Below are 24357 nucleotides of genomic sequence, written 5' to 3' on the forward strand. Positions count from 1 at the left end.
CATTTATTAAACATCTTGCAGGTTGATATTAAACTGCAGATATCTAATGGACAGACTCCAAGTTTCAGTTTTAGGTTGAAGACTATTGGTATAATGTGTTTGGCCAAAAACAAGCAAGCAAAGCACACTCAGTGAGAACCTGATCCTTCAGTCTTTGACGAGGCGCTGCCACTCTCTGGTTGAATGGTGTAACTACAATGTGGCTAGACCAGTGAGGCACTCAATCTATCAACCTCCGAAAAAATGAGTTTGCCTGAGGACATCAAAAGCTGAAATGAGTTGAAATTTGATCATTTATCAAAACTAGACAAATTAAAAACGTTGATTGACTTTTAAAAAATCAAATCAGATCACTTATTTTTAACAAATGCAGTACATGTCACCAGTACAACTTGGGAAACAAAGCAGATATAAGGAGTAGATAATACTACATTTCTATGTTGTAAATGCCTGCCTACTCATGTCCTACATTCCTAACACAAATATCTTAGAAAAACTAGGCAAATGTAAGCTGCATTGTAAGAGGATAAGAGTAAGTAATTATGTTCCTCATTTGTTATTGTGATTATTTTTGTATTATTGTTTATTGCTTATGAAAAATCTAATTAATTAAACTGCCTCCAAAACTAGTCAAAATCAGACAATATAAAAAATCGAATGTTGATTTATTTATTAATGATGTTGTTGCCCTTAATTGGGACAGATTTCAACTAATACCTTTTGTACAAGATGCTTGGGATTTTCTGCATAAAGAGCTCACTGATGCCATGAACAAACATGCACCTGTGAGAACGGTTAAGGTCAAAGGTCAACATCTCCCTTGGATCAATTCTGAACTCATCAGTCTCTTTAGGGAAAGGGATAAAGCATGGTCGATATATCGTCATTCAAGAACTATAGCCGATTGGGAAGTATACAGGCATCTTCGAAATCTGAGTAAAACCAAAACCCGAAATGCTAAATCCAACTACTACAAAGAATCTCTTACATCGGACTAATCCCAAGCAATTTTTGACAACAATTAAATCTATTTGAAATAAATCAGGTAAACATACTATTAATAAAATAAGAACTGCTGATACAATAATTCATGACCCATTATCCATTGCCCAAATATTTAATCAGAATTTCGCTAATGTATGTTCCACACTACTATCTGACTCCTATTTGTCGACTGGTATTTCTTTTTTAGTAATTCATACTGCAACAGTTATTTTTCTTTTAAGAAGATTCTACCACACGAAGTTCATAATGCTGTCACAGAATTAAATGTGGATGGCAGTGCAGGACTCGATGGTATAGAAAACAGGTTAATAAAATGAACGTCCCATATTCTCATGTACCCACTTGCTGATTTTTTCAACCTGTCTTTGTCCACCTGTGAGTTGCCGACTATTAGGAAATGTGCACGCATCACTCCACTCCATAAAGGTGTGGATTTACTTGATACAAATAATTATAGACCAATCTCTATAATCTGTTCTATTTCCAAAGTTTTGGAGAAAATAATTTATAATTAACTGTCACATTATCTCAATACTTATAATATTTTATCTCCGGTTCAATCTGGCTTCAGGCCTAATCACTCCACAACAACTGCCCTACTTACATTTTCGAATGACTTGTACTCTGCTGCAGATGATGCTGAACTCACAGGCGCAATTTTTATTGACTTGACAAAAGCCTTTGATTTCGTTGATCGATATCTGCTCTTGGATAAACTTCACGGCATTGGCCTTTCTAATAATACAATGTTATGGTTTAACTCGTACCTTCACAATAGAAAGCAATTGTGGTTGTTAATGGAAAACAGACTGGCCTGTTGATCCAACAAAAGGGTGTACCCCAAGGATCAACTCTGGGCCCACTTCTGTTTTCTATTTACATAAATGATTTAACTTCTTGTCTCATTAATTGTCGTACTCACCTTTATGCTAATACACTGTCATACATCCAAATCTGACTTTTCACAAATTCAGATCTCTCTTCAATCGGATTTTAATATCTTACAGGACTTGCTATCACACAATAAACTACTGCTCAACAAAACAAAATCTTATACCATGGTCTTTGCAGAAGCTCAAATCTAAACCTAATGTAGTAATACAATGTAAGGATGGTACTTCTCTGCATAAAGTTGATAGCTTTAAATATCTTGGTGTATGGCTAGACTCTGAACTTTCATTTAAACTATGTATAAAGCATGTAATACAAAAAGTCAATTACGGAATCGGTGTCTTGCACCGCTCTCGCAATTGTTTTACGCTCAGTGTCCGTAAGAGAATTGCTTCTCAACTTATTCTTCCGATTATGGACTATTGTGATGTTGTCTACCAAAATGCACATAAATCAGATCTTGCTCCACTCAACATAGCCTACAATAGACTATGTATATTTGTTCTTGGTTGTCCTTTTCGTACACATCACTGCACAATATATAAACAACTTAAATGGCCTTCATTAAATGTAAGAAGACACACGCATTAGCTTCAGCTGATATTTAAATGCATTTATCTTAACTATCCCCCTTATTTAAAGCAGTATTTTGTACCCTACTCGCCAAATCATCAATTTAGACACTCTGTCCAGATTTATTTCTCTGTCCCCTCTGCAAAAAAATCTATTGGCAGAAGAGCGTTCATGTTCTAAGCCCCAACAGACTGGAATACTTTACCTGCTGCTATTAGATCTCTTGCATCATTAGGTATGTTTAAACATGCATTATCATCTCACTTTCAACTGGTCTGCACTTGTTATCGATGAAACTGATATCGATGAAACTGATCTGATCGACTGTCTCTCAAATTGTAATGATTGTATGTATTACTTGAATTTTACTTAACAGACTGTACGTGGTTTGTCTTGTTTGTCATGTTTTGCTTTTTGTCTTTTTGTTTATATGTCTGTAAGTTGTTGCTATTGTCGGGACCCCCTTGCAAACGAGATGTAGCATCTCAAGGGGTTTATCCCAATAAATAAAATGTCTATATATATTTGTCATACTCAGTAAAGCACTTTGGGCTGCGTCAAGCATGAAAGGTTGCTATATAAATAAAGTTTATTATTATTATTACCAAAGTAATAGGAGGAAATTATTTAAAGTTCAGGGAATATCTCAGACCTTGAGAAAACACTGTAGGCTAGGAAGTGCAAACTGTGAATTGAGAAAGGCTTAGTATTTCCATCATGGTTAATAAGTAAACGTCTGAGTCTAGTAGAGAAATACCGGAAGTTCAGTAATTAGAATTTCAAAATAATAGTTACATCAAGAAATAGGCCCATCCAGCTTCATTACACAGGTTTGATTTGAAAGGTAAAACCGGAAGTTGATTTCATTTTGTGACGTTTGACAACATTCTTTCTTTTCTTGGTAAAAAAAGAAAAAACGTACACATTGGTTTATCGATAGGTTAGCTACAACAGGAGCTATGAACCTACAGTTTATAGACACCGAGGCTGCTGATACAGTCGAGCAGCTTAAGCAGAAATATTTGGAGAGGAGGAAGCAGGTTTGAGTTTAACAACAACTCACACAATCATTCAGCTCGTTTGAAAACTTCAAGGTGTAAATGCTTTGCAGTTAAACAACGCATTAGCTAGGATGACCAATATCCTTGTGTAGTGTCACGTTAAATAACACTAACTGAGCTACAATAGTTAGCTTGTGAAAACGCTAAATAAGCAACATATTAATATTAATATCAAACTTATAACAAATAACGTTCAAATATGTTTACTGTCTTAAAAACTTCAGTTAGCCTATATATGTTTTAAACGAAGTTCTTTTATGAATTAGTAACATTTTAATTGAACCAACCTGTTGCAGTGCTCGCTTGTTGTCATGACGTCAGATGAACGTTGAATGCCCGCCTGAATGAGCCACTGAAGACTTTTACAAGTTGAATGTGGTCTATAAGCTTTCTGTATGTTGGAATAGGCATCATCGCAGATTCCTTTCCCTTAAACATGTCTTTGTCCTGATTTATTTTAGTTTCCATCGCAAGAAGACATTTCAATAGGAAGAAGTGAAGGTAAGAGCACCTCACACAGGGCCTCCACATGCTCAGATAACAACAGGTTCTTGATCTGGTTATAGCAATGCTCTAACTAACTATTATAAAGTTATTAATATTCACTAATGTAGCAGTATAGAAGTGATGAGAGGATATGACTATATATATTCACTATTGCTCCACCCTTCTATTCCATATTGTCCTTTGCTGTGTATTGAGATTTTGGAAGGTACATTGATCTTAACAATAATGGGCTTTGTTTTAACTGAGTCTAATTCAAATCACACTCGTTGGTTTGATCCACATCGGCTTCATAATACCTACCAAACATTAACCTAATATGCATGACATTGCTTTATCTTAACTATTTCAGAGGCAGTACGGCAGAATATGTTGACCAAACGGCCAAACAAAGAGTTGAAAAGCTACAGCAAGGCTTTATATGAGCTGTTCGAAGCAGTTTCTAATAATCCTGACCAGTAAGTCAAAAGAGATTAATCCTACAAATACCATCTCTCATATTTTTGTTTTAGTATTATGCCTTGATCAAAACGTTTTGCTATTTTGTATCTAAGGTTTGGCAGTGATCGTGGTCTGCATGGCAGTAATCAGGACCTGAGGGGGGTCTCTGCAGGTTCCCCGCTTCAGTACTCCCAGGCGCTGTTTACAGAAACAGGTGCGTGTGTCACAGCAGTTTGCCAGTCAACAGTGTTTTATTCATAGCAAACTCAAAGTAGCAGCTGCTGAATTAAATTCAGGGTTAACATTTTCTTCGGAAAATCCTTTGAAGTCACATTAATATGATTGCAGATTTAAAGTGAAGGACTTTGCAAGATAATGAATCCTAAAATTGGCCTCACTGATTAGTCCATGTACTTCAATACTGAGTTCTTACAGATACAAATCACTCACTTTCCTTATATGGCTCAAAAATAATCGGATTTCTCCTTTTAGCCTGATAATGACATTGACTTTGACATACCTCTATTATTCCTCTATATTTGTCCAGATGTGACTCTGCCTTCCTCTCTGGATGAGAGCCCCGGAGCCCAGGACAATGCGAAAGATGGGGAGTTGCGGAGAATTCACCGACTTCCTGACATGAAATGTTCCTCTTCCTTAGTGCTAGAAAACGTGTACCAGGAGATGATGACCATCTATGAACAACTAAAGGTGAAGAACATAATCATTATAATGACAGTGTATCAGTAAATGTAGATGGGAGAACAACAACACCGAAAATGTGACTTTACCGTTTCCTAGTGTGTCTTAAAGAGATACCTACAGAAGTGCGTATCATCTTAAATTGCAGATAATGTTATATTACATGACATTTTGTGAATTTGTTGTGCAATTTCCCATGATTCTATATTTTTCTTTTTGTTGTTTTGATTTCAAGGATCAAAGGTTAGATGGATTTGGCAACTTTTTATATGAGATATATACATACATATGGTAAGATTAGTGTTTGTATGTTTGTTTGTTTGTATACAGGCAGAGCGACTAGGCCAGCAGAGGTGGGAGAGGGAGCTGGAGGAGCGAGAGAGGGAGCTGGAGGAGCGAGAGAGGGAGCTGCAGGAGCGAGAGAGGGAGCTGCAGGAGAGGGAGAGGAGGCTGAGTCAGCAGGAAGAGGAGACTGTGAGGAGGCTGGTCAGGATGGAGGAGATGCTACACTCTAACACACCAGCTGTAGAGGAGGTCAGTAATACGCACGTTCAACACAAGGGACGGGTTATATGTTGCTTCACCATCTCCGTTCAGCTACAGCTGGGCCATATTTATTTATTTGTATTATTTATTCTACAATTTCAACAATGTAGACAGTTTATACATCTTAAAGACAAACAACATTAGTGGAAGCGGGGGGGCAGAAAGCAAAGCTTATACAGAAGTAGCCCTCCCGTTAGTCATCCTGTTACTGGATAAAGTCAATAAAAGATACTCCCACAGATAAACAGAATTCTATATATACATACACATACATATGCACACATATACATACATACATTCACCCATTTCCAGGGTGAAAATAATAAAGTAAAACAAATACAAAATAAATGCCTACAAGTCCATGTTCAGATAACAAGACAGTTTGATTTCTCATCCTATTTGGATGTAAACAGATAATTAAGATAATAGTCATTACAATTCTTATAGTATTTATAATTATTATCATTATTATTATCATTATTGTTATTATCATTGTCATATAATCATATACACTTTTTGTATCTATTGTTAAGTTAATCCAAAGACACAATGACTGGATAAAGATACAAAAAAAATAAGAAAATAAACAAAGAACAAAAAACATTAGAAGACAAAACAAACATTGCATTATATTTTAATATCATTTAATTTGTCTTGCTATCTATTATTGAAAGAAAGACAAACCTCAAAACAACGTGCGTGCTAGATAAAAAAAAACTCAGGTCCCATACACACATCCATGTTCATACGCTACACACACAAGCCCAGGAGAGTTTGTCTGTGAGAGGGGGAACGCTGTCTTAGAAGGTGGATAGCCGCAGCAAGCTTGTCCTCCCCTTAAAATGTATTATTCCGTCTGGATCTATGACTCTTTCATTTTTATGAAGCAAATCAAACTAAACTTATATCATTTCTGTCATGTTTAGTAAGGAGTCATCCCATGAGAGGAAAAAGCAATCAACTGACCACTAATAGATTTTGAATAGCACACTCAAGTCCATGTAATGATTCAGTAATGAGCTCAGGCATTGTTGCTGTGGTTGCACTGTGCATAAAGAAAAGGGTTTGTATGGATGTGTCACACAGAAACACCAGCAAGAGCTGAGCGAGCTGCAGGAAGCTCTCCGAGAGAGGAGCAAGGAGAGCAGGAGGCTCAAGGCCAGCTTCGACTCCATCAAGGGGCTGAACGACAGCATGAGGAAACGGGTGAGAAGTGACACATTTAGACCATGATTGTCTGTTTGTTTTTTGTTGAAAACATTAAGGTTTCATAAAGTCCTATTTAATGCTGAAAGGAAATTGACATCAGGGGCTGAAATGTTTACCATGATACCATGGATAAACTCATGGCTAAATTAATGGTCAAATGTTTGGACCGACAGACTTTTGAGTTTTTTAATTTGATTAAAAGCTCATGATGCTTACTATGATGTAATGTAAAGCGCTTTGAGCACTTGGAAGAGCGCTAAAATAAAGGCAATGAATTATTATTATTGTATTATTATGATGAGTCTTGATTTTATCCTTTTGTTTAAACGTGCAGGCTTTCTGATCAGTATGGTCGAAAATGTTTTTAAAAAAGTTTTGCTTTCAGAAAAATATCAAAAGTCTGCATAATCTGTCAACAGCCAGTCCATGTTTACTCTATTCTCCATTTCTTTCCTTAATTATGTCACCAACAGTCAAATCTTTACTAAATAACAGTTGATGAAACAGAGGCTCATACCTGACAGTTAGTGCCTTAGACCAGTGTTTTTCAAATTGGGGGCCCCGATCCCCCGGGGGGCCGCCAGGCGGCGCCAGGGGGGTCACTCAACGTTTGAGGGAAAGGGGAATGTTTTTTTTTTTTTAAAGTTACATTTCTTTTAATTTTTTTTTTATTAATAACTGCATATCTATCAATCTATGTGTCCTTTGATGCCAATCTTTAAATATTTTTTACTTATTCATATATATTTTTTAAATCACACGACCGCCCTTCAAGCCAATCAGAATCGAGCTGCCGCTACTGAGAGTGAAACTGAGTATCTTCTCAGCTTTTGGAGCAAGTGAGAGCTAGTGAATATTTCGCTCTGCAGCTGGATGAGAGCATGGATGTAGCAAATATTGATGTTTATATATATGAATATAAATATGTTTATTGTTAATATTACTGTTGAATATTATATATAATACTATTAAGGCATAAGTAGCTTTCAAAAATGCTAAAAATATATGTTAATTGTTCATATTACTGTTCAAAATTATATAATATTATAAAGACAGAAATCACTTTAAAAATGCTTTAAAAATATGTTTACTGTTGATATTACTGTTTAATATTCTGTTAAGAATGTTTATAACAGAAGACACAATGAATGTAATGAATGAAAAACAAAAGATAAATAAAATATTTTTTTAGAAGAATAACTGATTATTAATTATTAATACAAATATATATTAAGAAAATGTATTAAGCTGTATGATTAATTTGTCATATTCTCCATCATAATGTACTCATCATTTAAAAAAAAAATTGCAAAAGGGGGGTCCCCGCCAGACAATAATGCTATATAGGGGTCCTTGGCATGGCAAAGTTTGGGAACCCCTGCCTTAGACCACACGAGGGCGCTATGACCTAACTCCTCTTAGAGTTTGAATGATACAACAGTGGTTTAAAATCTGCCAATCTGCATTGTTTTCTTGGTATTAGTGTTAGTTTGGACCTTGAAGGGCTTTTGTTCCTTTGGATTAAGCCCTCCTGGCTCAAAAAGTGAGCCGATGTGTCGGCATTGTTATGAAACAAATTAAGAAGTGTGTTTCTAGACTGGTTCTTGCATTGCAACATCTACTTTTCTCTAACCCAACAGTTGAATGAGATCATTGAACAGAATAAGAAGTTGGAGAGCCAATCCAAGAGGGTGCATGCTAGACTTGAGAACCTACAGGTAAGAAAATACTGACAAATGTGTCATATTTTTTCAAAACTGTTTTCTTTGGAAAGCATTTATTTCCTGTAGCATGGACATGTACTTGCATTTAAAGATTTCAAAAATACATATGGTTTCAAGATCAATAATAATCTTTTTCTTTTCAGAGGAAACATGAGCACAGCATTGCATTGAAAGGCTGTCAGAAAGTGAGCACAGAGATGATTAAACCATCCCAAAAGGAGAAAACGGCTGCCTGTGGAAAATCAAACAACAAGGTAGTTCAACAACAGCATGTTTAGACACACACATAAACACAAATCACACACAAACTGGAAACAGTACAACTGCCTTTCCCACAAGCTGCACTCACCCTGCCAGCTGACATGATAAATCATAGTTTAAAATGTGGTTCTCATCACACAACTGCTGTTAATGAAGATGAACTGTCAGTGGATACAGTAGAGGTTGGAGCTCTGTCGATACAGCTTCATTTATCATGTTGAAAATGATCTTTCATTTCATTACAAAACATTGTTCAGCTTTTGATAAGCATCTTCAGACTCCCCAGTGGAACCACAGTCTTGATGTGATTTTCACACTGTTCTGGATACACCTGTAGCTGAACTTAAAATAGATACATTTTTCTAGTCCTGTTTCCTTAAATCTTGACTTCTTCTGTGCTCATTGTGACTTCATGCTTGACATTTTGTAGAATCCATATCAAGACATATATGACAGATAAAAAGGGTTTAATAAAATTAGCAACTATAACCATAAAAAGTCATAATTTGGTGACAGAGTTCCTGCTTTAGTAATATAATTGAACCTTGTTTTGTACACTCATTCCCTTAGGGCAGCTCTAGTCCCACCACTCTAAAGCTCCAGGCCCTTCTCCTGGACTGGGTGCTTGATGAACAGACGCTCTCATCGGCAGCAGGAAACAAAGAGAAGGGTCTCGGCCACTGTCTGCCTCCAGAGATCATACTCAACGAGAGATGCCTGAAGGTGGAATGTTCACTTTAGCTTTACCGTGGTTTTTGAACTTTATTACAACTGTATTGCATATTTTTTATGTCCTGACCACAAAAGAGCAAATACACATTAGAGATGTTTTGTCACAGTCAACGTCACATCTTTGGTTCCTTAGGTGCTGCCATTATTAGCAGATCAGCTTCATCACACTCCTTCATCGGAACCAGACCTCCTTCTAAGCCTTCTTCGACTCATCCTCTGGGCTTTGAGACAGATGGACAGCAGCACACAGGTACAGTGTTTCCCCTATATACAAATAGCGGCGCCGCAGCCAGGTACCAAAAAAAAAAGATATATATATATTTTCTTTTAATAAAAAAAAGCTAAAAAGCACCCGTTTTGATGTGGATTTGTAGTATTTGTGTTACTGTATGTTCAATAAAGGTGTATTTTGCTAAATTTTGAGACATTGCCACTGTACAGTGTACAATTTGATTCTATTTGTGGGGGCACCGCAACAACCCCCGGCAAGAAAAGCCAAAGGCCCCTTAACCTATTCGGGTGGCCCATGCATCCACCCCCCCCTCAAATAAGAAAATACATGCGAGTTCATGGCTACTGTAGACAACGTTCTTGTTGCGTTGTTAATGAGTGAGACACACCGGAGTTGAGGATCTGTTGGGTTTATTCTCCCAACACTATCATTTACAATGTAGTCATTTAGCAGACGCCTTATTCAAAAGCCACTTACAATGACATCCTCCCTGGAGTAACTGAGTGCCTTACTCAAGGGCACACTAGTGGTGGTGTTCCAGGCGGGATTTGAACTCGCAGTCTTCCGATCATCAGCCCACCTCTTTATCCATTAGACCACCCAAAAAATTAATACATAAATAATCATTTAAACATTTTCTTTATGAGATCTATTTGTGGCGGACGATATTTCATTTTGGCGGCCCGCCACAAAATAGGTCAATGTATGGGAAACACTGCTGTATGTACTAGGCCTCAAGAGCCTTTCTTGTGCTGGCAGACACATAGAAACATATTGGCGGGGCGCACTTCGCACGTGCACACACTAAAGAATTCCACGCGCTCCACGCTCACATTTAGCTGGGCCCGCGTGCCTTAGCACCGCTGCTATGACTCCATCCTAGGGGAAACACTGAGGTAATTATTCAATATGATCAATCTTTCTGGTAAACTTGCCTGCTGCAAAACTAAGTTAAAGGATTGAAGAATATAAAGTACAACAATAATAATAATTGGACATGTGGAGTTTGTTGGCTTATTGTTTTTATAGATTTCACTGAAGAATGTCTGGATTTTACACATAGTAAAAATTGTGTCACCTCATAAAATATGACCCAGCTAGATAAGAAGTACCACCTTAACCCATAAACTGGAATATGTGCTGCTATTTTCTTCCATGTTATTTAATAGTAAAATAGTTGCAACAACAAAAGACACATTTTTACGTATTATTTCGGTGGTTGTCTTTTAAAAAAAATAATCAACCGTTTCCCGGACAATCTAATAGTCTACAGCGAAACGGAGCTTAAAATGAAAAGAAAACCATTGTATTCTTTAAAGAAACAGATTATCAGGGCTATTAATCCTGTGGCCTTCACCTTTCCTTCGTTTCTTGGTATTTGGCCTTGCAGGAGAAGAGTGTAATTCTACAGAAAGCTGCCGGGTCCCTTTCACCACATCCTCGCAGCAGAAACACAACGCACAGTTTTCCTTCAGACCTTCTACAGACATTACTACACATAGCATAGGACCTATGCTATGTGTAGTAATGTCTCCTATTAGGTACACGTCCACTTGAAGCAGGGGATATCCACTCTATCACCACATCTCGCCTCACAGCACGACGGCTCTTATGTTTGGAGGACTGTCGAGTTTCATCTTGTGTTCAGATGAGTAGCGTGGTTATCTGAAGTCCCCTGCCTGTCTCTGTGCGTTCAACACAGTCTAGACATGAGGGAAAACAGCCTGTCCCTGTGTGTGTGGCAGTAATAAGGGCCATGAGTCCCTCGAAAGCCCCCCCATGACAAATACTGTAGGCGTTTGTGGCTGAAGGGGTGAGGCATGATAGGGCAATTCTGCCCTATTATCCCTTCCTACTATCTTATTGTGAAGGCTAAATATGAGCCTGTGTTAACCCTTACCTTCAGCACATTGTTTTCCAACTTTCCAAACCTGGCTATTATCCTTTAGCCCCCCCCCCCCACATACTCTACCCACTGATTCCGACTTCCAAGCTTCAGTCCTCAGCAGGGAGCTTGGCCCCCTCCCATGTTTGTTTGTCAGACAGACCATGTCATATCTGTACTGTGACATGCTTGATGTTAAACTGGAATCACATGCTCCCTTATTGCTGCAACATGTGTTCACTCTTTAAGACAAAAACCCAACACTATTGGGCCAAAATGCATTCATGGAATATTTAAAAATCTTAGAATTCCTATAAAGTTGTTGGAAGACAGAAAGGGTATGTGTGTGGATACTTCCAGCTGTTCACTGTTTTGGAGATACATAGATTTTGCATAGTAACTGTGATGATTTATTGGCTCCATTAGTTCTTTGGGGAAGTCTGAGAAGAAGCCCGGTGTTGGATGAAAATCACTCTTGGCAGATGATTTTATATAACAAAAGTAACTGAGTGCAGACGCAGTCATGCATTTTGTGTGTGTGTGTGTGTGTGTGTGTTTCCACAGCATGTAGCACTCTCTGCCACTCTGCGGCGGATAGGAGAGGAAGTATCAAAGACCCCGGCTCAGTTATCGGCGCTTCAGCCTGAAGATCCAGAGCGGCCCCCCTGCAGGAGCTGCCCCCTGTACCGCAGCCCCCAGCCTCACACACGCATTCTCTCCAACCTCATCATCCTCCGCACGCTCACGCAAGGTAACGGTACCAAACACAAAAATCCATCTAAAGCTAAAATGCAAACAAATGTTTATTTAGGGTCATAATGCAGGAAATAGGGTCAGAATAATGCATCAGTTAGAGCTACTATTATGATCTTTATAGATACGGTATGTCGATGGCTTATTTTCATAAAGGAATAGAGCTTTGTATCAGAACAATTTGGAAATTTGACAATTTCCTAGAGCCCAAGGTGAGCCCCAGAACTGTCCAAGACCTAAAGATGTTTATATATAAACATATTATTAGTTAATTAATATGATTAGCTTTAAATGATTCCCCCCCCCCCCCATTATTTACTATCTTTTGGAAGAGAAGGATGCTTTTTTAGCTTCAAAGATGAGATCTGAATTTCAAAGGGGCACGCTTAATTGCTGTGTCGAAACCAATAACTTATACCTGTTTTAATTATATTTGCTTTTATAACAGACTTCATTTCATTTCATTTCAAACCTTCATTTAACCAGATTGGTCCCATTGAGATCATAGATCTCTTTTTCAAGGGAGACCTGCAGCAAATAGGTTCCACATGAAACATAAGCCATAAAGGACATCATACATTATATTTACATAGTTATCGACGTTTACATGTGCCCATAGTATCAAAGAGCATTTCATTTAGTTTAGCTTTAAAAACATGCAGAGGAATGAGATTGCTCACTTTCAATTCTTGCTGAAGATTGTTCCAAGCAAGTGGAGCTGCGCACAAAAAAGCTGTCTTACCTAAGACAGTCCTTGCTCTTGACACATGTAACAATACTACATCATGCGATCTCAGACAATAGCTGCTTGCAACTCTCTGTGTTATCAGTGAACAGATGTAATACGGGAGTTTACCCAACAAAGCTTTATAAATAAACGTGTACCAATGACTGAGCCTCTTTACAGTAAGTGATGGCAAACCTGCCTTGGCATACAGGGTACAGTGATGTGTGAGTGCTTTACAATTTGTGACAAATCTCAGTGCGCTTTGATAGGCGGCATCTAACTTGTTCAGGCAATAGGCAGGTGCATTCATATACAACAAATCACCATAGTCCAGCACAGGTAAAAAGGTCACAGTGACTAGCCTTTTCCTGGCCTCAAGCGAGAAACAGGACTTGTTTCTAAAAAAGAAACCTAATCCAACCCTCAGCTTTTTAAGCAGATTAATTACCTGAAATGTAAAAGTAAGACAATCATCAAGCCAGATACCTAGGTATTTATAACAGGTAACCACTTCACGTACTTGTCTTGCGTAGTAACAATATCTAAAACAGGCTCTGGTGTCTTTTTAGCTTTTGAAAAAGCATTACCTTAGTTTTCTCAACATTTAAAAGAAGCTTTAGTTCAGCGAGCTGAGTCTGAATAATGTTAAAAACAGCCTGTAATTTAACACCAGCCTCCTTAATGGAGGGACCTGCACATTACATCACGGTATCGTCCGCATAAAAATGCAAAGTAGCTTCATCCACATTTTCCCCTAAACTGTTGATATATATAGTGAATAAAAGTGGACCTAAAACAGAACCTTGAGGAACACCATTAGCAATGTTGAACCACTCAGAAGTGAGCCCATCAAAGTGAACACATTGGGATATAAAATGACAATGAATTCATTAAATATTTAAAAATTAATCGTTAATAGTGTCAGTGATCAATGTATGTAATGATGTAGATACCCAATCTCATACATTCAATTGTATATGTACAATTTCAATAATCATAAAAAGAGAAGAGACTTTAAAGAAAAACATGATATGCTTTCCTTGTCTGTCACTATGCTACGTTTTCTTTTCTCTGGATAAAGAAAACAAATAATGTGAAATAAGTTATTTTCATTATTTGTCTTTAGTAAGATAACACTTAACACTTTCTTTATACTAATAATAATTTGATTAATAAAAAAAGCAGGTTATAAAAGAAACATGATCCGACCTACAAAACGTGTGTGTGAATCTACTGTTAATTATCACTTCCCACTCTGCTCACACCCACCTGTGTAGGTGTGAACGCACAGAAACAGCAGGGTGTTAGACAAGTGCTGCTTACACATACTTCACAGGCTGTGTAAACATCTCACTCCACATTTTAATCAAAATCTTCCCATCAAAGCTAACACAAGTACATATTTCAGTATAAGTGCAGAGCAAGTGTACCTTGTTGAAGTGTTCACCATCTGTAATCTGGGCAAATACATGTTTTGAATCGCACAAGCCAGTTCTGTCAGTCCACCACCGTCTCAACAACAATTGAATCGATAGCCATGACTTCCTGAACATGCATACATTGTTCCCATATTTGGAACTTGGTCATGTCTATCTTACGGCTTTTTTGTCTTCTCGAAAACATGAACCTCACAAAGCTTCTCACTACTATATTTACCAAATGTTGCCCCCTTGCCTTCCACACTATACATCTTAGTGCCCACAGTGGGTGCAGCCGACATACCCGCTGATATTTTGATGGAACTCTTCTGAACTGACCCTCCATCTGCTCGTAATGCTTGAAGGGTATGTCTTCAGTATGTCTTTTAAGAGACTGTTTTCTGTCAGTCTGCTCGCCAGGTTCTCTTTCCCCTCTTCTGTGGATTGACAGGAAACTAGATTCAGTTTAATGGAGAGATGTTTCTTCCCTTTCATATTTGATGGGATCTTACAGATAATGGGTACCATTCTGAGAAGGAGCTAACCAAAATCAGCCCAGCATACAATAGACAAAGCTTTTATCCCATGTGAGGTTGCCTCAAGGAGGCAAGAGTAAACCCTCTCCTAAAGAAACCCACTCTCAACCCGTCTGATGTTATTAACTACAGACCCGTCTCTCTCCTCCCGTTCCTGTCTAAAACACTTGAACGCGCTGTCTTTAAACAACTCTCCTCTTATCTCCATCAGAACAACCTTCTGGATCCGCACCAGTCTGGTTTCAAGGCAGGTCACTCAACAGAAACTGCTCTCCTTGCTGTCTCTGACAAACTGCACACTGCTAAAGCAGCCTCCCTCTCCTCTGTCATCATCCTTCTGGACCTGTCTGCTGCATTCGACACGGTGAACCATCGGATCCTCCTTCGCACTGTCCAAGAACTTGGAGTTTCAGGCACTGCACTTTCCCTCCTCACCTCATACCTCAACGACCGCACCTACAGGGTTACTTGGAGAGGGTCCGAGTCCGACCCTTGTCAATTAACTACAGGGGTCCCTCAGGGCTCGGTTCTTGGTCCCCTCCTCTTCTCCCTGTACACAAACTCGCTCGGGTCTGTCATTAGCCCGCATGGTTTTTCATACCACTGCTACGCTGACGACACCCAACTAATTCTGTCCTTTCCCCGCTCAGAGACCCAGGTCGTCGCACGCATCTCTGCTTGCCTAGCAGACATCTCTCGGTGGATGTCTGCTCATCACCTCAAGCTCAACCTTGACAAGACTGAACTGCTCTTCCTTCCGGGAAAAGATTGTCCCACTCTTGACCTAACAATCAACATCGGCACCTCTGTTGTTTCCCCGACTCAGACTGCAAGGAATCTGGGTGTGGTCCTAGATAACAAACTGTCCTTCACTGCAAACATCGCTGCTACAACCCGCTGCTGCAGATACACGCTTTACAACATCAGGAGGATACGTCCCCAGCTGACCCAGACATCAGCGCAGATTCTGGTCCAGGCTCTCGTCATCTCACGCCTAGACTACTGCAACTCCCTCCTGGCTGGTCTACCTGCATGTGCCATCCGACCTCTGCAGCTCATCCAGAATGCAGCGGCTCGTCTGGTCTTCAACCTTCCCAAATTCTCCCACACCACACCGCTCCTCCGCTCCCTTCACTGGCTTCCAGTAACTGCTAGAATCCACTTCAAGACACTGGTACTTGCGTACCATGCTGCGAATGGATCTGGCCCTTCCTACATCCAGGACATGGTTAAACCGTACACCCCAGCACGTGCACTCCGCTCTGCATCAGCCAAACAGCTCGCTGCACCCGCACTGCGAGGGGGACCCAAGTTCCCGTCAGCAAAAACACGTGGGTTTGCTATCCTGGCTCCAAAATGGTGGAATGAGCTCCCCATTGAAATCAGGACAGCAGATAGCTTACACATCTTCCGACGCAAACTGAAAACTCATCTCTTTAGACTCCACTTCGAGCGATAAAATTACTAACAAAGCACTTATATACTAATAAAGGGCTGGCCTTCTAAATGCCAGTTGAGTAGCACTTGAAATGTTTGGCTCTATGAAACCTGATGTACTTATATGATTCTGTTTTCTTAAAGGTTGTATCTTCCTGGTCGAATGCACTTATTGTAAGTCGCTTTGGATAAAAGCGTCAGCTAAATGCAATGTAATGTAATGTAAAAAATGTAATGTATAAATCCAGACCTTTCGGACATTTGAAAAGCATTTTCGGAGAACTTCAGAAACCCTCAGAAGTATATGAGGTGATCACAGATCGTATGTTTGAAGATGACAGGCAAAGAGGATTCTGGACGCCAAAAGTGAATGTAGAAGGATGGCAAGCATTAAAGCAAATGTACAGTGGTGGAGTGTAAGAAAGAAAGGAAAGAACCTTGGATATTAGGGATAAGATGGTGAAAGGGTAGATGGAAGATAATTGTGCTGTTGCAGCTACACGCCAACAAAACAAAGATTCGAAGATTAGATAAGTGTTGCAATGATTACTTGATTAGTCGATCAAAATCCACCGTGGATTACACATTTCCATTTGTTGTCGGGTCTGACATTTGACATCTCATGGAGGAGTTTTTCTCTCATGGTCGGACAAGACTTTAATTCATAATTAATGATGTCGTCACACTTAGCACCGACTGGCCTTTACCCAAACTCTCTTGGTGTTTTTTTTCCTGGTACGGTCAGACCATATAAACATCATGGTCCCTGGTAGACCCCCACACATATAACAGCACAGACTATAACAACCCTTGTTGTGCAATTTTTTTTTAACTTTTTCTTTTTTATCTTTAATATATTTTAATGCATGCTTCTTGGGTAATATTAAGCTGTCTTTGGCTCTTTTCCTGCTGTAACAAATGCAAAAATCCCCTCTGTGGGACGAATAAAGGGATTCTGGTGTCCTCTCATTGTGCTTGGCTTCATACTGTCCTTTATTAGCTATTCACCACACATTACATTCGGGCCATGAAATGGCCTTTCTGTCAAAAGAGACGGGAAAAGAGAAACAAAAGAGACTTATTGTTGAAACTGTTTTTTATATAGAAATAACATCATTTAGCTTGTATTCTCAATGTAGCACTCTATTACTTGCCAATTCATCCACCATCTTTTTCGGCTGAAAGTCGAGCAGTTAATGTAAGGTTGATAGGATCTAAAAACCTAATTTAAGATCTAATTAAGTATGTCTGATAGTAAATATTCCTCTCTCTGTCTGCAGCTGATGTGCTGGCCCAGGCTCTGGACAGTCTGCGCACCGAACTGATGTCTGAGGAGAGCCGAGGCCTCTTCCTCCACTCTGGAGGCGTGTGTGTGCTGCTGTCGATGCTCCGGGCCGGCCGTGGAGGGCTTCACACACCTGTGGACATCCTCATGCAGCTGGCTGAACAATCCCGTAAGTAGATATTTCAAATTCAAAGCAAATCACTGCCTACTATGCGATTGTTGATACAAATCCACACAACAGTGGTAAAGAAACCTAAACCTTCCAGTGCAGGGCAGACTTGACAGTACAGAAATGACTTTTTAGCTGTAGCTTAGTTTTATCATCTCCGTCTTCAAGTCTTTAAGAATAATTTTGATTCATAGCAGACATCTCAATTGAGTCTAAGGTATGGCTAAATCTCTCCAATGTTTCCTGTTAGGCTAACCATCTTGATGCGCATTGGTGCAAAAGATAGTTCCAGAATTTCTCAGAGATAGGATACTGTGAATATGCTTCCAGACAGTTTTTACTATTTAAAACCTCATCATATAAAAAAGAATCACAGTGGAGTATTTTTGAAATACTTTAAACATGTCTGAGTACGAACTTGTACACTTCCTTAGGAAACGGCATGTTGTTGCTGTGGCCTCGAAAGCTGCTGTGATCCCTCTTCTAGCCCAGAGATTTACAGACAGTTTTTTTGTACGACTATTAACTTTGATTTATACCAGCTCCTCCTTCAGATTGACTCCATATCATCCCCATATAAAAACCACATGTGAAAGGTAACGGTTTGTCTGAGCTCACATCAATCATCGCTGGTCAGGCAAGAAAAAGGTTTAGAAGCTGTCAATAAACCTCGGACCTCCACCCGCCTCCTGGCCTTTTTTATAGAAAGACAAAAGACGAGAGCACAGCTGCAGGAGGTTCGCGGGGGTTATGAGCCGCATCATTTAGGGTTGCTACGGTAATGCGCAGCAGAACCACATGCTGGAGGTGACTTTGGCCGGAGCCGTGTGTGTGTGTGTGTGTGTACCTACAGTTGTGTGTTTTAAGGAGCTGTAATTCTGGCAAAACTTGCTAATTAGTGCATTTTACAAGCAGTAATGAGGAGAAACGGGGAAAGGGTGAGGCAGAGGGGGAGAAAGGTTTGCACCTGAAGGTTGCCAATAAAAGAAAAGAAAACAAAAAGGTTAAGTTGTACACATAATACATGCACACACACACTTGCAGGACTTCTGTGGTCACACTGACAACTTATACACTTCAGTCTCATAGCAGTTACACAACACATCTCACAAACGGTGTTTACTGGCTCTGAACAATGTCTGGCAAACAGTGGGTACATTAACTACCACACTGCTGCATGCAGTATATTTAACTGTCATGGAAACATATGAATGTGCTTGGTGAGTGTTTGTGTTCTTTCCATGCTGGCCACAGTAATGAAGTGTTTGTTATTTGTTTTCATAGCTTTGCAGTTAAAAAGCCCTCCCTGACCTGTTAAACTACTTTAGGCAAGGACTGTTTACCCATATGTTTACCCCTATGCTGTAAACCTACAAAACCATGAGTAGTATGTCTGTTTTTGATGTGTGAGTGTGTGTCCATCTCCATCCGTATCTGTGTATCCACATAAGTGTAGAATGTAGCACACAATAATAAGACAAAGAGCCATCAGAGGAAGCAGTATGAGCAAAGGTGCTGCACACATTTGTTAGATTCAATATGGCTGCTAATGAAACCAATAATAAAACCTATATGACAATAACCACATGAGTTTTGAAAAGATTCTCACTCAGGTCTGGAAGATTTAAAAACATTAAAGAAAGTTGTTAAAAAGAACGTTATTATTGAAATACACTATTAGCAGATATTTCCCTAAATATTCACTAGTCAGGAAGTTTTAGTTACAGATGCAAAATAAATAAGAAACAGTTCAAGACGAGGTGAAAGGATGTTATAACTGAAACTGACCAAACTATCCTTTCCTGCCTCATCCTTCATATCAGATTCTATCCTTCTTTATCTGAACCTGATCCCATCCTTCTCCGTCCAATCCTGCGCTGTGATTTGATGCCAGCAGAACTTCTGTACCAGCTTAAAAAAAAGTCCCTCTGTGGCTCAGATTGTATTCTCTTACCCCGGTGCACTACAGCGGAGAGTTATTTTGAAAAGCAGCAGGAATGTGACTTTAGCAGAAACAAATGTTTGTTTACCAGGAATCCACAAATTGAAGGCATCATGAGGTCCACATTTGCTTTGATTAAAAAATGTGCAGCTCCCATCTGTGTGGATAGATGCTGTTATCCTTTCACTGTTTCATCTCTGTGTATGTGTGTGTGTGTGTGTGTGTGTGTGTGTTGTGTGTGTGTGTGTGTGTGTGTGTGTGTGTGTGTGTGTGTGTGTGTGTGTGTGTGTGTGTGTGTGTGTGTGTGTGTGTGTGTGTGTGTGTGTGTGTGTGTGTGTGTGTGTGTGTGTGTGTGTGTGTGTGTGTGTGTGTGTTTCATCATAGAGTCTCTCTCACCAGCATCTGTGTCCCTGTTCCTGTCCAACTCACTCGATCGTTAAAAGTGTTTTCATGGTTTGCTTTGGCATCCCTGTATTTTCACTGCTATGTATCTCTGAAGTTGATAATTTCCGTCTTCTCAGAAGTTTTACCATAAAATGTAAATGTGTTGCTCGTTAGAGAAATTGTTTTGATGGTTTCTTTCTTTGCTTCTTCTTTATGTGCTTGTAGGCTACATAAATCCCTTCCTTGAGGCGTGTAGCTGTGAAGAGTTTTTCAGAACGGTCGCCCAGCTTCTCAAAAACCCTCGTATGGAGCTCCCGACGCTGGAGAAGCTCTCTGTCCTTCTGCAGAAGCTCTCCACCATCAGGTCGACACACTCATCTGCATACTGTAGATACAACACTCTGAACATGAGCATCTTGTCTCTGATCATGGTAGTAAATACCTGCATACTCCTGAGGAGGATGAACTAAATGCAGGTTTTATTTCTATTTGACATGTCGACATGGACTGATCCTTATCTGACCTACATAACCTGGGTCATAGATTTGACCTCCCTTATGAACATGAAACCTATATTACCTTACTTTCTACTCTTTGCCATAGATAAAAACAATGGTTCCCTAAAAAGCTACAAGTTTCAGAACCTTTCAAGAAAAAAGCAAAGAAAAAACATAAAGTTCTGCACTATGGTTCTGCACCATGTTTTTTTTAATTTTCAATGTTCTACCCTGTTGATTATCTCATGACCCCTCACATTTGTGGCCGTTTGTGAGTGTTACAATCCCCAGCTTGTGAAACCACATGATTGTTATGTCAGCACAATCTTTCAGTTTGTTGTGGTCATAAGAAATCCACACCCTCACCATTTCCAAAAATCTTTATTGTGAATCTAGCAATGGAAATGTTGCTCTTATAAACTATGAAGAAAGTCCGTTGACCTCTTTGGTCCAGATTTGAATATCTCAACGATGGGATCGACATATACAGTGGGACAAAAAAGTATTTAGTCAGCCACCAATTGTGCAAGTTCTCCCACTTAAAAAGATGAGAGAGGCCTATAATTTTCATCCTAAGTATACCTCAACTGTGAGAGACAAAATGAGAAAAAAAAATCCAGAAAATCACATTGTCTGATTTTTAAAGACTTTATTTGCAAATTATGGTGGAAAATAAGTATTTGGTCACCTACAAACAAACAAGATTTCTGGCTCTCACAGACTTGTAACTTCTTCTTTAAGAGCCTCCTCTGTCCTCCACTTGTTAACTGTATTAATGGCACCTGTTTGAACTCGTTATCAGTATAAAAGACACCTGTCCACAACCTCAAACAGTCACACTCCAAACTCCACTATGGCCAAGACCAAAGACCTGTCAAAGGATACCAGAAACAAAATTGTAGACCTGCACCAGGCTGGGAAGACTGAATCTGCAATAGGTAAGCAGCTTGGTGTGAAGAAATCAACTGTGGGAGCAATTATTAGAAAATGGAAGACATACAAGACCACTGATAATCTCCCTCGATCTGGGGCTCCACGCAAGATCTCACCCCGTGGGGTCAAAATGATCACAAGAACGGTGAGCAAAACTCCCAGAACCACACGGGGGGACCTAGTCAATGACCTGCAGAGAGCTGGGACCAAAGTAACAAAGGCTACCATCAGTAACACACTACGCCGCCAGGGAGTCAAATCCTGCAGTGCCAGACGTGTCCCCATGCTTAAGCCAGTACATGTCCAGGCCCGTCTGAAGTTTGCTAGAGAGAATTTAGATGATCCAGAAGAGGATTGGGAGAATGTCATATGGTCCGATGAAACCAAAATAGAACTTTTTGATAAAAACTCAACTAGACGTGTTTGGAGGAGAAAGAATGCTGAGTTGCATCCAAAGAACACCATACCTACTGTGAAACATGGGGGTGGCAACATCATGCTTTGGGGCTGTTTTTCTGCAAAGGGACCAGGACGACTGATCCGTGTAAAGGATAGAATGAATGGGGCCATGTATCCTTCCATCAGCAAGGGCATTGAAGATGAAACGTGGCTGGGTCTTTCAGCATGACGATGATCCCAAACACACCGCCCGGGCAACGAAGGAGTGGCTTCGTAAGAAGCATTTCAAGGTCCTGGAGTGGCCTAGCCAATCTCCAGATCTCAACCCCATAGAAAATCTTTGGAGGGAGTTGAAAGTCTGTGTTGCCCAGCGACAGCCCCAAAACATCACTGCTCTAGAGGAGATCTGCATGGAGGAATGGGCCAAAATACCAGCAACAGTGTGTGAAAACCTTGTGAAGACTTACAGACAATGTTTGACCTCTGTCATTGCCAACAAAGGGTATATAAAAAGATATTGAGATGAACTTTTGTCATTGACCAAATACTTATTTTCCACCATAATTTGCAAATAAATTCTTTAAAAATCAGACAATGTGATTTTCTGGATTTTTTTTTCTCATTTTGTCTCTCATAGTTGAGGTATACCTAGGATGAAAATTACAGGCCTCTCATCTTTTTAAGTGGGAGAACTTGCACAATTGGTGGCTGACTAAATACTTTTTTGCCCGACTGTAATCCTGTACAGAACATAACGGTTTAATTATGATGAGTACTAATAATAACGCTAGTGATTCCTCTTCCTGTGTTTGACATCCATTTAACCCAATCAGTTGCACACATATCAACTCAAAGCAAATCAAGTGTGACTCTGGCATTGTTATTACTGAATTTTTTCAGACATAACAATGATAAACAATCTTTTCTTTTCACTAAAATAATTTAAAAAAAGTCCTCCATTTGTTGAAGGTCTTGCTGTTGGTCAAAGCTGGTGAGCAGCTTGTCTCTTAAATGTGAAAAGCTGGTCAACCTTCAAGGTCAGTCCTCATTAAGTGTGCCTGGGCCAAAATTCTTCCTCACATCTTGGCTCACCCCCTTCACTATAATCAGCAGCAAGATGCAGGAATAGGTTGGGTTTTAAGGACTTGTAGCATTTATTCACAGACAAATAGATTGCATTTCTACATTAAAATATTTGAAATTGCTTACCTCATACTCACTGAGCTCTCGATCTATTTAGCCTAGCACCTGTAGCATTGAATGTGTACGAACTAGGTGCTCTTGAGCGGAAATGATCAATAGTCACTTGAAAAAAAAGTCGTATTTGAAAGATGATGATATGTATCGATGCTTTTGAGAATTTTGAGTCGTTAAATAGATCTATATCGCTCCTGCTGACTCATGGGACTATGTTTTCACTGACTGTCTTTGGACTGACGGGTTGTTGGGTTGTTTTGTATTTCTTTGATTTTGTCCAGGAAGAACCGCCGTCTGTTTGAGCGGTCCTCCCTCCACCTCCAAATACAAGAGCTCAATCACAAAGCCAACCACACACACAACTTCCTCTGCATCAACCTCAGGTCCATCCTCCACAACCTCCAATAGAACACACACACACACACACACACACACACACACACACACACACACACACACACACACACACACACACACACACACACACACACACACACACACACACACACACACACACACACACACCCACACACCCACACACACACACACACACACACACACACACACACACACACACACACACACACACACACACACACACACACTCACATGTGTTTTATGCTCTAGTATTGGCCTTATTAACAACCCAGGCCTCCCAGTGAGGATGAAGGTGACTCTCTTTGTGTTTCAGTACTTCAGCATGTTGCTCGGTCTTATTGTTTTTCTATCCCACAATGCTAATCTGATGTCTTGTCCTCTATTCCTTCTGTGATTGTCATGCTTGCCAGCGAATTTAATGGGTGTCTGATGTGCTCAGAGGAAGAGAGGCGGTGACTGGGAAGCTTTTTAATGACAATAAACAAAAACAACTGAAGGACATTAAGACGGGACTGCATATGAAATGCTGGGATCCA

At 39.7% G+C, this 24357-nt stretch overlaps 1 protein-coding gene across 5 annotated transcripts; it reads left to right on the top strand.

The window, feature by feature from the left end:
- The first annotated feature begins 3385 nt into the window (after positions 1 to 3385).
- ccdc138 (coiled-coil domain containing 138) lies at positions 3386 to 24322 on the top strand. 5 transcript variants are annotated; one of them, XR_013804844.1, is made up of 16 exons: positions 3386 to 3509; positions 3992 to 4031; positions 4387 to 4492; positions 4589 to 4689; positions 5023 to 5186; positions 5508 to 5711; positions 6810 to 6929; positions 8573 to 8650; positions 8800 to 8910; positions 9488 to 9640; positions 9783 to 9899; positions 12331 to 12517; positions 17918 to 18091; positions 20643 to 20781; positions 23725 to 24113; positions 24232 to 24322. XR_013804844.1 is itself a non-coding variant. In XM_079662918.1 (15 exons), exons 1-15 carry the CDS (start codon positions 3429 to 3431, stop codon positions 23743 to 23745), a joined length of 1863 nt encoding a protein of 620 aa, XP_079519044.1. In that variant the 5' UTR covers positions 3386 to 3428; the 3' UTR covers positions 23746 to 24322. The 5 variants fall into 5 exon arrangements, 4 of the variants coding, with proteins under 4 accessions (XP_079519044.1, XP_079519043.1, XP_079519045.1 ...); XM_079662918.1 differs by having other exon boundaries at positions 20643 to 20848; positions 23725 to 24322; XM_079662917.1 differs by having other exon boundaries at positions 23725 to 24322.
- The last annotated feature ends 35 nt before the right edge of the window (positions 24323 to 24357 follow it).

The sequence above is a fragment of the Notothenia rossii genome (assembly GCF_949606895.1).
Source record: "Notothenia rossii genome assembly, chromosome: 2".
In the NCBI taxonomy this organism is placed as follows: Eukaryota; Metazoa; Chordata; class Actinopteri; order Perciformes; family Nototheniidae; genus Notothenia; species Notothenia rossii.

Excerpts from the sequence above, each read along its gene's own strand:
- ccdc138 (XM_079662917.1), top strand. The coding sequence starts at position 3,429 with ATGAACCTACAGTTTATAGACACCGAGGCTGCTGATACAGTCGAGCAG. Across the intron at positions 4,032-4,386 it reads TTCAATAGGAAGAAGTGAAG|AGGCAGTACGGCAGAATATG; the intron begins GTAAGAGCACCT and ends TAACTATTTCAG. Across the intron at positions 8,651-8,799 it reads CTAGACTTGAGAACCTACAG|AGGAAACATGAGCACAGCAT; the intron begins GTAAGAAAATAC and ends TTTTCTTTTCAG.